Consider the following 13,149-nt stretch of genomic DNA (forward strand, 5'->3'; position numbering starts at 1 on the left):
ATAGGGGTAAATAACATAAAATGCTATTTACGAAAATACAAAGTGAAAACTGAACTGGACGGAAAACATAACATCCTTGGCAGAGATGAGTATAACTGAAGAGACTGCTGTATAAATTGTAACAGCTGAGCGGTATAACAGTGACCACTAGGTGTCTCTGTGTCGTAAGAAATGGCACCACCTCGGGCCTTCAGAGAGCAGGTACTTTCATACACTTATCTCTCCACCAATGCGAACAAAATGCTAATATTAGCCTGAAAACTGCTACGGCTGGTGGATTAAATTAATGCTAGCAAAACTTCACTTCCGCTCTACTCGATGCACAAACTGAAATCGATCACATGGCCTACCTGCAAACTGCAGCTGCACTGACTCAAAATGTGGGAAGTGATAAACACAGAGGAGCCAATCAGATAGCCTTGAGCCGGCGCTGAGTTTATCTATTGGACTAAACTCCTGTCAATCACGACAGACAAACCCTGAGAAGCAGCGGTGAGCAGTGGCTGGCTGCAGTACAAGAGATGTGAAGAAATATTTGCCATGCCGCTGAATCCGGTAAGTAACTGTTTATATTTGACAAAGTGCTCCTGTGCTTTCACCCGCTGCAGGTGCACTTGATTATGACGCACTTTCATCTTCTAATTGAATGCATGACATTGAAAGTGACGCTGGCATGATGCTAAATGCGGAGTTTTGTGCATTAAATTTTAATTCACAGAAATATATGACAGGATATATGTAGATTTTAGTAGCAGTGGCCAGCAGTAAACCCCGGGAAAGTGTTAATAAGCTGCCATTTTATCACTGACAACTGCACTCGGGTTTATTGCAAGGTGACAGTAACCCACGGGATTATGTTATGATGTAAACAGTTCAGAGAGGTTGCCAAATGTTGAGGACATCCACTGAAGCACATGTTAAAATGTGTGCCTGTTTTGCCTGTAAACGTCTCAAACGGCAGCCATAGCATTGGCCTCTCTGCGTGTGTCGTCACCTTGTTTGACACTCTCAGGTTTTATGCGGCAGCAGCTGTGAAATGTTGATGAAATGCGGCTTGTTTCATGTACTCATGTAACAATGCCGAAGGGAAGGAAGAAGATAAAGTAGGGTTAGGAAGGTATAATGGAGTCTTTGTCTTGTTTAATCACCGCAGGGCTGGATTTTATTTCGTTTTTTAATTAGCAAATTGGTTTAATAGTGAAATATGGAGGGCCTATTGTTGGGAAAGGGGCAGTTTGTGTTTGTGGGCTTCAAAACAAGCTCTGCATTAGCATCCAAAAAGCCTGTAGAGTTTTTAAGTGTGAGAGAATATGTTAAATATGTTATGATTATACTTTATTTTAAGCTTAAACTCATGCATGTGTATGTTAGCCCTTTAAAACCAGAGCAGACTGGCTTTATTTCTTTCAAATACATACACGCACATATACAAACACACACACACACACACACACACACACACACACACACATTATTTAATTGAGTAGAAGTTTTTAAAAAGATGGGAAGATTGCAATGAGGCAACAAAACAAGAAATTACTTAAAAATTAGCAAGACATTAGTAGATTAGTAGATAGATTTTTTTTTAATGGAAAAAGAAAGAGAAATTAAAAACAAACAAATAAGGAAATGACCTTTAAAAAAGTGCTTAAAAATGTGTAATCATTCTGTACGATAATTTAGATATTTAATTATGGTAATTATGAATATAGATATATACATACATTTTTCCCTAGCTTTTTAAAATAATTGAAAATATCTACCAATGTCTTGCAATTTCTTAAATATTTCTTACAAAGTTGCTCATTGTCTTTTTTTTCAATGTTGCACCAATTTGCCCATGGTTCAGAGGTTTCCATACTTGTGAACGACATCTTAAAACAGCACAAGAAAAGTGATGTCATTCCATGTTTCAAAGGGTTAAAGTCACTAGCAGGATTAACATGTTATTGGACATAGATTGTAGATTTACAGCTGTGTGCTTCTTTCTCTCTGACAGTATCTGGACAAGCCAGGTGATGAATAGTCCAAGATCCTCCTCCTCAGTCCGAGTCCAGTCACTCCGTCTGGGTGCCGACCACTTCCAGAGCGCTTGAGTGATTAACATGGCACCCATCATGGAGGGCACACACACCGTGTTGCTCCTCTATGCACCCATCCGTGAGCTAAGCAACATCAGCCTGTATTTCCCCAAGAGGCGGGCCCCGAGCTTCAAGTACAAGAGCCGCGCCCCTCATTCAGAAAGGGCCGGTAATGACCATGACCGGGGAAAGGAGGATCTCGCAACCTCCGAACAAAGAGGCCAGTCTTCATGCTCCTCGGGCGAACTCCTCATCTCCCAGCAGGCAACAAAGGAGGCAGTTGCAGAGCTCTGCTGGCTGGCGGCGGAGCACCACCAGTTGCTGGCGGATTTCTTATCACTGTGCAGGGATTGTGCGGTCAAAGTCAGGATGGGAAACCAGGATGGGAAACTCCAGGAGTACATGGAAGGACAGGAAGTTCACCTGGGAGGTCAGATTCTCAGCAGCAGCAACAACATTTCTCTCAATGTTTCTCCAGAGCAGAAGACATCCAAGAGCAAAAAGGTGAAGAAGTTAGATAACAAGAAGCTTGACAGCGCAGAGGAGTTCCTGCACAGTAAGATGAAGGAGAAAGTTGCAAGTGGAACATCATCTGGTCAGCTTCCTGCTCACAACACTGCTTCAGTAACGCAGCAGATTCCAGGTACCCCCACCTCGGGTCATGTCACTGACAGCTCAGTCACCGGCTCTTACGTCAGCGCAGTCAGTAATCCCATCTTGCCTATGGAGGAACCCTTCCAGATCTCTCGTGAAGGTTGGGACTTCATGGAGGACAACCGGACATTTGACCCTGACATAGATTTCTGCAATGACTTCTCAGAGTATGACGGCGAGCTGGGGTACGAATCGTCGTTCTGCAACCTAATGGAGGGCCTGACTCGGCGGGAAAGCGGTAGCAACCTTCGTCCAATGAAGAGGTCCGATTCTTTGGGTGAGATGTCTGAGACTGCATCGACAGGGGTCAGGGTGGTGGCCAAGGTGCAGGATGTGGAAGGGAAAGTGCAACATGTCAGCCATACAAGCCCAGGGCTACATCCAGGGACTAGCAGCTGCCAGCAGCAGTACGGAGAGTGGCGAGGACCAAACCTGCTGGGGGGTAATAAAGAAAAGACAGGTAACAAGCTATCAGAGGGACTACGTTTGCCTCTATCCCACACCAACGAACCTCAACCCCCAACCAAATCCCACACAAAGAGCCCCTCTTCCCCATCCCTCGCTGGCGTCTTCAACACATCCTTTCCCGCCTCCAACAGTCTCCAGAGCATGTCCCCAGTCCTGTCCCCTCTGTCCTCCAAGCAGGTGAGCCCGCAGCTCAACCATCGCATTGTTCTGCTCTCAGATAAGGACGTGGACCATGAACGAGACAGCTCGAGCAACACTGATGAGCCCAAAATCTTCACTGAGGTCATCGACAAGAACGGCAACAGGCGCACCGTCACCCGTCTGGATCTGAATCTCAGCAGACGGCCCAGCAGCTCCAAGTGGAACTCCTCCAGCAACTCTACAACAACAGGTGAGCCGTTAGAAATCTCCTACTTTGAACACACTGATTCATGTTCAAACTCTCTACCTTTGTGTAAATGTTGACACAAGAGCTTTTATCATCTCAGTAGGTTGAAGCGTTTGTCAGAATGTGCCCTTCATCTGGCATTGCTGCTGCTGCATTTCAAAGAATAGAAGAAGAAAAGGATGCCCTAAGGTGTGTGTGTGTGTGTGTGTGTGTGTGTGTGTGTGTGTGTGTGTGTGTGTAAAAGAGAGGTTGTTATTGTAATGCTCCAACAATTACTCGGCAGCATTTTAACTGACAAACATTTTCAGCGAGAGTTTTACTTTGTCCCTCAGTCATTATCCAATAAACTAGCTAGACTAACAAATTAGCTCCTTTCCAAAATGTCTCTGTTGTTAGTTTCTTGTCTCGGCTTAAATGTGTGACCACAAATTAAAAACTACCCAGCAGAGCTGAACAAGGGGCAAGCAGGGCCTGTGAATACTTTCGTTGATGATCCATTTTAACCCTCGCAGTACCGCTGGAGAGGCTGAGATTAGTGGGAGTGTCCCAGATCAAAGGCTCAAAGTTGACACGGGGTTCGACCTGACCGGGGTTCTCGTGAGCGCGTTGTGAACTGAAGCATTGCCAATTTGGATTTTGAGGGATCTGCCATCCCTCCCCTAAATCCACATCCTCTCCAGTTCACAGGAAACTGACAAAGGATCAGGGACCCAGTGGGCACAAGGGTTACACTAAGAGGGATTAGAGTTTCCCTATTTTCAGCATTTTTTTCCTCTTTCCATAAAATGTACAAATCTTATCTTATGCTTGGTTTAAACAGTTTTATATACTCACAACTTATATAATCTTCGCAAGTGTCACTTTTTTCCTAGTGACCATCAGTCACTCCAGCTATTTTTTTTCTCTTTACAATGGCTAGTCTCTAGAGCGTGACTGATTCTGGATTTTTGGGGCAGATGCAGAAACTGATATTGGGCAAAAAATTTTGATATTGACATATTGGTCAATCTTCTGTGTGTGTGTGTGTGTGTGTGTGTGTGTGTGTGTGTGTGTGTGTGTGTGTGTGTGTGTGTGCAATTGTGCAATTCAATTATCCCTCAGATATTGTTATCTGAAGATATGCAATGAAGGCATTTTGTATTTATTTTATATTTTATAGTTTAACAACAAACTTTAAATTACTCTAGGTTTCTGCATTATGTTCAGTTAAAAATAAAATTTTCATATCATGTATACTGGACAACATAGAAGCAGATACTGATATATCTGTAAAGGGCCAATATCAGCTGATAATATCGGCTGATTGATGCATTGGTCGGGCTCTTCTAGCAGAATGGGCTTTTTCAGATGGAGACTTAAAGAGACAGGTGCTAAAAGAGGTAAATGCAGGTATATATAAACAGACAGTATGTGAAAAATAATGTTTTTAACATTAAAGCATGTACATAAGTTCAAGTAAAACCTTAAATACAATTGTGAACCCTAAAAATGAGCATAATATGGGACTTTTAAAGGTCTGGAATGACTCCAAACTGCACAATACAAGCTGTTGGTCTGATGCTTGGAAGGAGGCTGTAGGGTTGTTGCATTAGCTACTTCTGTAATGTGGTTAATCATGCCTCTCAGTCAGAGTGGCACAAGCTTTGCTTTGCAGCAGCAAACAGATGGCTTTCCATTGATTATGTAATTTACTAATAGACCGTGGATAATGGTCGTACATTATTATGTCAGCGTAGACAGTTTGACCCCTAATTCAAGAGCTATGCTGCATTTTTAGGGAAGCTCCAAAGCATTTGAGCTGTTACATCACAGACCAGCAAAAGCTCAAAAGATACAGCCAGCGATGCTTAGCTCAGCAACAGCCGGAGGGAGGAGGAGAGCTGAGCTTTGCAAAGCTAAGCTAACTGGTGGACAGGGCTTTACTCGTGTGGAGATTGTTTTAATCAGTTCCCACTGAAATGACACTGTCCCTTTGTGTCCTCACTGTGGCATTTACACACAGGTTCAACCGTTAACATTTATGCACTCACACACATAACCCACATTGTCTGGCATCACACCACACCCCTTTTTTTAAAAATTAAATTCAACATTCATGCAAATGTCAGATATAACGTTATGAGCACTGTTTTTTAATTTCCTGAACTCGGGCCCGCGCAAATATCCTGAATCCATGTCAGATGTAACTGCATGATACTATAACCCGTGAGCTATATGTGCGGAACAAGATACTCTTACATTGTTGCTTAAATCATGCTAACCAAATGCTTCATGCTGCACAGTCCTCACACAGAAGCCTTAAACCTTTTATTTTAAAAAAGATCACCCTGTCTATTTTGCTGCATCTCAGCTGTTTACCAGCTCGCCATGTGTTGCTTGATAATTGAATACACTTCAGATGTTAACACAGATAAACGAACATCACAGGGTCCAGCCAACAGCGCTAAGTGGGTCAGCGTGAAGGCCGTCCCTTCATGGTTTGCAAAGGTCCAACTAATTATGACCGGGGCTCTTTAATCTGTGCTGTCTTATTGAAGCTCAGTGCTTATTAATGAGTGTGATTATGCAGACTGGAATGGCAATTTAAAAGTAATAAATTCTCTTGTTTGCTTCATGTGCTAATGCTCTAGCACTGTAGTCTATTGGACACAATACCATATGCACTTGCTAAAAGTGTGCATGTTGTTGTTTTATGTGTGTTTGCACAAGGTATGTCTGTCACCCTCTTTCTGAGACACTTTTTGTCCAGTCCAGTCCAGTCTGCTCTGATTGGGCAGTGCTATCTTCTGTATCATGGCATCTCTGCATCTTCTTTGCAGGTGTGGGATAACTGCAACAGGAAATAGTGAATCTTTTTAGCATTAAAAATGCCAGGTAAAAGCATGTTTCTATGATGTAAGCATGTAGCTACATGGAGCAGTGTACTTGCAGACAGAGAATGATAAAAATCACCCAAAAAGCGTCTATATGCAACTGGACATCTCCTAGCTGGAATATATCCAGAAATTAGAAAGATGTTTACAGCATCGGCATTGGCAGGTTTACATGGTTCACTGACTTGACCTGCATTGCTAAATGGAGCTACTAGCATGTAGCTCCATTTAGCAATGCAGGCTATGTACGGTAAATACTTGCAGTAACGTGCCTGGAGCAGATGACCATTTGAAGAAATCCGACTCACTATGCAATCACTATGCAATCATACTGTAGCCAGAATGAAAAAAAAACTTTGAAACAGAGTATTCAGAGCAGTCTGAAGCCATTGCTACACACGTTTACCTCATGATTTTAAACTTTGGCCACATTTAATGTGATCATTCTTCATTGTAACGCTATATATAAGACACAAAATACAGAAAAGCATAACAGGTCCCCTTTAAAACCTGCAGTGGTAGTCTGGGGGCAGCAGGAACAGGCTACAATTACACTGAGTGCATTTACATGGATACGAATATCCAGTTTATGATAGGGTTTTTGGTGTATCCTGTATATGTGGTTGAGCATGTAAATGCCATATTCTGTTTATGAGAACACTGAATATGCTAACTGAAGTACTGTGAAAGAAACGCTCAATAAAATATACGCTCAATGTGACAAATCCGATGTGTCAGTGCTCATGTAAATACCATATCCCAAATATGATCATAACCAGGATAAGCCTCATAAATGGGTTATTCATGTCCATGTAATTATACTCACTGGCACACTGTCCGTGGAAATGTGAGACTTGTAAGCAAACATTTGCATATTTTCACATCTAGAAGATAAATTGCAACAGCTGTATTCATTTTAGCCACCTGGCAAATTTATCCCTTATATTAAGCTCTGTTTTTGGTCCTCAACAGCTCCTGATACAAATATCTGGCTCAGGTAGCCAGTAACTTTTTCTGTGAGCTGTTTTGTGCTGATCAGGTAGTGCGTGGTGGGTTTTAAGAGCTTTTACATTACCCTGCGGCTGAAAATAATGATGTCAGCGGTGGGACTGAACCAAAACAGTAAATCTATGGGCCAGAATACCAAAACTATGAGCTAGAACATGCTATAAAGCTCTGTACAGGGTATCTGTGGGTTCTTCACTGAAAGAAACCCTTAGCCACATAAAAATATTGATTATATCTGCTTCAAAACATTACTATTTAGTCCAATCAGCCATAAGTGTCCCTCTCTTTTTATCCCCTCTCCCTCTTTCCATCCCCTACTTATTTTTTTGTCTGACATATGGCAGGCAACACCATAATCAGATTACCAGATACGTTCCTGCAAGGTCATATGAAACTGATCAGTGCAGAGCAAGAGTGTATCACCCCACTCTCTCTGCAAGCTGTCATTCAACACAAAGTGCACTGCCTTGCGACATTGTTCCACCAAGTAAAGACAAGGGCCAGCTCTATTAGATAATGAAGTGGATTCTGCCAAAACAGGCTAAGAGAGCTCCTCTCTCAGTCTGTCTCGCACTGTTGCTCCAAGCTGCGTGCATGCAGAGAAACAGGGCACAAAGGTCCTTCTCATATAACTTGTAACTTGTTTTTTTTAATAAATGACTGCCACCAACTCGGCAAATGTTAGCTATGCTCTGTGTCATGCTTTTCAGTATGAGCAGCTAAAAGAGGCTTCTCCACAATGCCCCACTATTTTAGACATGCGCTCACCAGTGGACTGAAGCGAGCTTAACCAAATTTTCTGTCTCCCAGTCAATGCGCTGCCAGGCCCAATAAAAGCACCCTTCCTTCTTCTGCAGATCTGTGTATCCCATCAGCCTCCAGAACTGCATTTCAAATGAGTAATGATGACTCCGTGAGCATTGTGTCATGCTACATCGCTGCTCTGGCCCTCAGAGCACCACAGCAGCACTCATCCCCGAGTTTCTACTTGTAGCTCCCCCTGACACGGACTTAAGCACCAGCAGCCTAACCAGTCAGTCAATCAGCCAGCCTGACAGCCATGCACGGCCAACACGAAAAACAGCTGTGACGGGTGCAAAAGAAACGGGGTGATTTATAAAACCTACATTTTTCATCATTTATATTAAAGTCTATTATCCGTCTCCTTTGCTAAAAGTGATGGAGGAGGGGGTGGAGACTGCCAGATGCACTCAGCATGCCACATGGCCCAGTTCTTTTACTTTGAATGATGAGGTTATAGATTTTTAGTGGATAAAATAGGGCAGACTGGGCAAAGCTGTTTCTGTAATAAGACTGAGAAACTGTAGCACGAGAGGATGCATAGTGTTAATTTGCAAAAGCTGTGTATTTATAGATATGCACACAGATATTTCTGCTTTGTCGGCCTGCAGTATTTATTGATCTGAAAGGAATCACATTTGAAGAATAGATTTTTCTTGTAGTGATTTCACATCTGCTTTCTCGTGTTCAGTTCAGCCTCCACTGAGCTTCCTCTGACCACTGGATGAGTGATGACTGGCCGACAGAGTGAAAGGTGCATTCATCACCACTGACAACACCCACCTGTCAGGGTCAGGCATTAAACAGCTTCTGAGCCGTGCCAAACACAGATACTTTATTGTTAATATCACAATGCGTACAGTAGCACAGAAACGCCCATGCTTTCTGTCAGCTGCTCACTCACAACCTGTGATTTTCTGTCAAGTTACTGCTCTGTCAGTCAGCACCTGCAGCTGTGCTATAAGAAAACACCTGTATGTACTATAGAGGTTTCTATTAAAGTCCCCTGACGCTGCTAAAGAGCAGTGTATTTGATGGACTGTGGCTGTCTGTATGACAAACACAATCCCATCTGCACCCTGTGTCCCCTCAGATATGGACACTGCGATTTGGTTGCTGCTTTTAGAGCAGCGGGGGGGAGATTAAATGGGAATAAGCACACAGTTTTCCTCAGGGACACTGAACTTAAGCTCTCTGTGTGTGTGTGCGCACAAGAGTGCACTGCATTCCCTACCTAATGCATCAAAGTGTTTTTTCTCCACATCTGTTGACAGTCACCACATTAAAGTGTTGCATGTTACTTCACTATGTCTTATTTCTAGCATGCAGCAGTGACTTCAGAGCTTCACTGCAGTGTGTTTAACTACAGGGAGTGATGGATGCTTTTTTTCCCTCCCTGTCCAGATGGTGGCAGTGTGGGCCATCTCACTCTTAATTAAGTGTAACAAAGGCACATGTGCACAAGATTAAGAATGTTTATCTGTAAATAGTAATTCTTCAAAGTCACGAAGAAACATAGCAAACATATATCAGCAGGTGTTCATTGTTTGCCGATTGAATATAATCAGTAGTTTTGTTAGAGTTGTTGGGAGAGCTGTTTCTGATCACTAGCTTCTTTCCTTGGCCCTGTCCGGGCTTAACTCTGCATTTGGAAGTGTCCCAACCTACAGTCAGCAGTTCCCACTGCAGGGCCGTACAGTGCAGCATTATCATAATGAAAAGTTATTAATCTAATCCCTTTTTTCCCCTGCTGTCCAAGTCCGAGATAACTGGAGGGACTGCAGGCATTGCTGCTGTCTCATAATGACTGATTGTGGCACTGAAGCTGAATTTCAATGCTTCCATTTTTTAATGAAGGCCCCCCCCAGTTAGTTGTGTGTGTGTGGGCTCATAACTGAATTTAAAGCATTTGGCTGAGAGTCAGATTCTGGGGGAGCGATACAAGTGGACTTCCAAGGCTTTAGAAGTGGCTGCTGTGCAGAAAGACAGTAATACTGTACGTCCTCTTCAAGGATACTCATTACAGAGGGAAGTTATTGGATATGTTAGCAGCATATTGCACAGGAAATGATGTGATTTTTATTTTTTTTTTTAGTATGCAGCTTATAATATTGCCCATACACGTCAAGGTGTTGTCTTACAGCCAGAGGAAATTGAGGTCAACAAGCTTCAAGTTCTTGTACCCTCCCCCCTCTTATTCCCTCTAGGCTCTCTTGGCTGTTATTCTTTCACATCACAGTCTGTGCCCCATACTTCCTAACTTTCACTTTTCCTCCCTTTTTCTTGCCTGGCTGACTCTTTTGAGACAGTGAACGCATGCATTAGGGCAAGATAAATCACGTTTTTCTGCATGTGAGAAGAATTTAAAATTGCATTTCTGCTTAGTGTCTCCTGTGTGAAGCAGTGGCCTGGTTCCTGAAGTTAATACCATGTGACTTGTTCGGGGCATAGCGCATAAGGTTGTGCAGGTTGAGGCTGTGTCTTCAGTGTGTCTCTGAGCAGTAAATGTTAAAGGCCAGGTGCTCTTGAATGCACAGAATACATTTAACCTCCTCAGCCTACTGCAGCAAAAAAGGACAGAGGGAGGGTTTTCATTTAAATTTTAAAGTGTGTCTAAGCAGTTTTCATCATTACAGTTCACTCAGTACCCTCTGTGTGATAGCCTGGTCAGGAGAGGGCAGTCTTTCCCAATCTAAATTAAAATTAAGTACCATAGTTTCACTCTTTTGGGGCATTAGGATGGCAATTGCTAACACAAATTTCACACACGGATCTGCAGCTGACCTTACTGTAGCACAGTGGGAATGCTGAGCAAAACCATGGCTCTGTTACAGTAAACGTGTCTTGAATGCAAATCAATGGTTGTATCCGTTTTTGAGGCCAGCACTCTGCAGCCATTTTTCCTTATTGGATCAGTGGGGCTTTCTGCTGGTGGCAACGGTGGGAACAGGGCCGGCTAAGTGCTGATAAAAATAGCCAGGTGCCCTCAAGCCTGCAGCAAAACAGTGGTCTCTCTTGCTTGATGCTAAAAGATTCTGATGCCTGCTTTCTGACTGCTTCCATTGTCATTATCCGTGCAGGTTACACAGCCTCAGTCAGCACCGCTTATTTAGCCCTGTCACACACGATCACACCTGTAATGCTGTTGTGTCATTCCATGCTATGCTTTCTTGCACAACATAGAGTCCTAATTACCCTGTGGCGGTGTGTTTGTGTTTGTGTAGACGATTCCCTCTTGCGTCAGGATGACATTTGGATGCTGGATGGTGATGACCCTCAGGAGCCTCTTTCCCGCGTTCCACGCCCCGATCACCTGGACTTCTTACGCATCACACCACCTGAAGATGACATCATGGGGGACACACCCTACTGTCCCAAGCTGGAGTGCACGGTGAGGGTGCTCAAGCAGTACAAACACTAATCACTGTAAGCAGATATCTGCATATGTAGGGAGGCAACAGGAGAAAAATTTGGATTTATTTGAAGTGGTCTGTTTTTTGTTTGTAGCCCAAGTGGTATTGACCAATCATGTCTAAGCAGACTTTGGTTTTAGGCAGGTAAACAGTCTGAATGGAGAGCAAAAGAGGAAAAACACATTAGCCGAAATGCAGTCATGGAACACATGAACTATGGCCTGATGACGATAAAGCTTTTTATTAGCTTTACTTAAGTGGCTACTTGTAAAACAATCTGGCCTTCCCTTAACTCCAACTCCGTGCTTGTGTCTGAAATTGTTAAATGGATTGTTAAGAATGACTGGTGCACTGAGGAGGAAGTCTTAGCCTGGATACACATCATCTGGATATCCTCTAGCTGCACCAGAACCCCCAAAATACAGGTTATTGCTGGACCGATAGCCAATGGGTTCCAAAATTAAACATGATTACAGGTCAAAATTAGCTGATGTGAGCCATTAGTCGACAAGTTCATTAAACGTTGCTACCCTTGATCGTCTGTACTAGTCAGTTAAACTTATTATTAAGATTATTAGTGTTATATGTGATTGCATTAAAGGAAATGCTGATGTAATATTCAGGCACATTTCCTGAAGATTTATTTTCCTGAAGGATGATGTTTTCAATAAGTAGGAAGTTGTCATATTTTGTAGAAAGACATGCAATGTTCATAATGCAAAGTGCGAAAGTGGTAACTGAAAAATTGTGATGAATGATTTTAATTGGCCGTTATAATATATTTTTCGGACAATGTTTATGCTTTAAGTCCAAATTTTGCCAAATTTTGACTGTTGCTCGGTGGTTTTTTTGGGTTTTTTTTTAACCTTTTACACTAGCTGACTAGTGTAAGTTTAAACCTCCAGCAGGGACATTTGTCATTGGGAACATCATTAGGAACATCCCTAGTAATGTGTATTCTCACACCCAGATCAGTGTACCATCCCCCCCTCCCCTCCCCTCGTGGGATTCATAGGTATTTCTCTCCACTGGGCCGTTTAACCACCTGATGATGAATTCTTAGAAATGGATTAACAGGTCATGGATTCTAATCTGTTCACTGGGGACCCGAGCCAAAACTCACTGAGATCACTCCACTCAAACCTATTTCGTTCCGAGCAAAGACAGGAAAATCTCTTAGTCTCTTGAAGCAGTTTCAAAACAATTTTTAACTAAATGCTATAGGCTTTTTAATTGTGATTTCTAATTGTTATTGAGGAGAAGTTGCATCAGGGTATATTGCTTGCCGCACAGCATGTGCCTGATGTAGTACATTTAAAGAACAATTAAACTATGCTTCTAAATCTTTCAGCGATAGAATAATGTGAAAAACTATTTCAGTCTAAGTCTTTCCAGATTCCAACATGTTGTCTGGCAGAGGCGTTCATTACTGTGGCAGATGAGGCAGATTACCTGGGTGTGGT

General features: G+C 42.7%; 1 protein-coding gene across 1 annotated transcript in view; it reads left to right on the plus strand.

Moving 5' to 3' along the window:
* The first annotated feature begins 471 nt into the window (after positions 1-471).
* LOC121953414 (formin-1-like) overlaps positions 472-13,149 on the plus strand; it is a 66,367-nt gene continuing 53,689 nt past the window's right edge. Inside the window, exons 1-3 of the mRNA XM_042500492.1 lie at positions 472-555; positions 2,000-3,594; positions 11,498-11,664. Coding sequence (XP_042356426.1) covers positions 2,106-3,594; positions 11,498-11,664 — 1,656 coding nt within the window. The 5' untranslated portion in view covers positions 472-555; positions 2,000-2,105. The remainder of the gene's footprint in view (positions 556-1,999; positions 3,595-11,497; positions 11,665-13,149) is intronic.

Source organism: Plectropomus leopardus, chromosome 14, assembly GCF_008729295.1.
Source record: "Plectropomus leopardus isolate mb chromosome 14, YSFRI_Pleo_2.0, whole genome shotgun sequence".
Taxonomy (NCBI): domain Eukaryota; kingdom Metazoa; phylum Chordata; class Actinopteri; order Perciformes; family Serranidae; genus Plectropomus; species Plectropomus leopardus.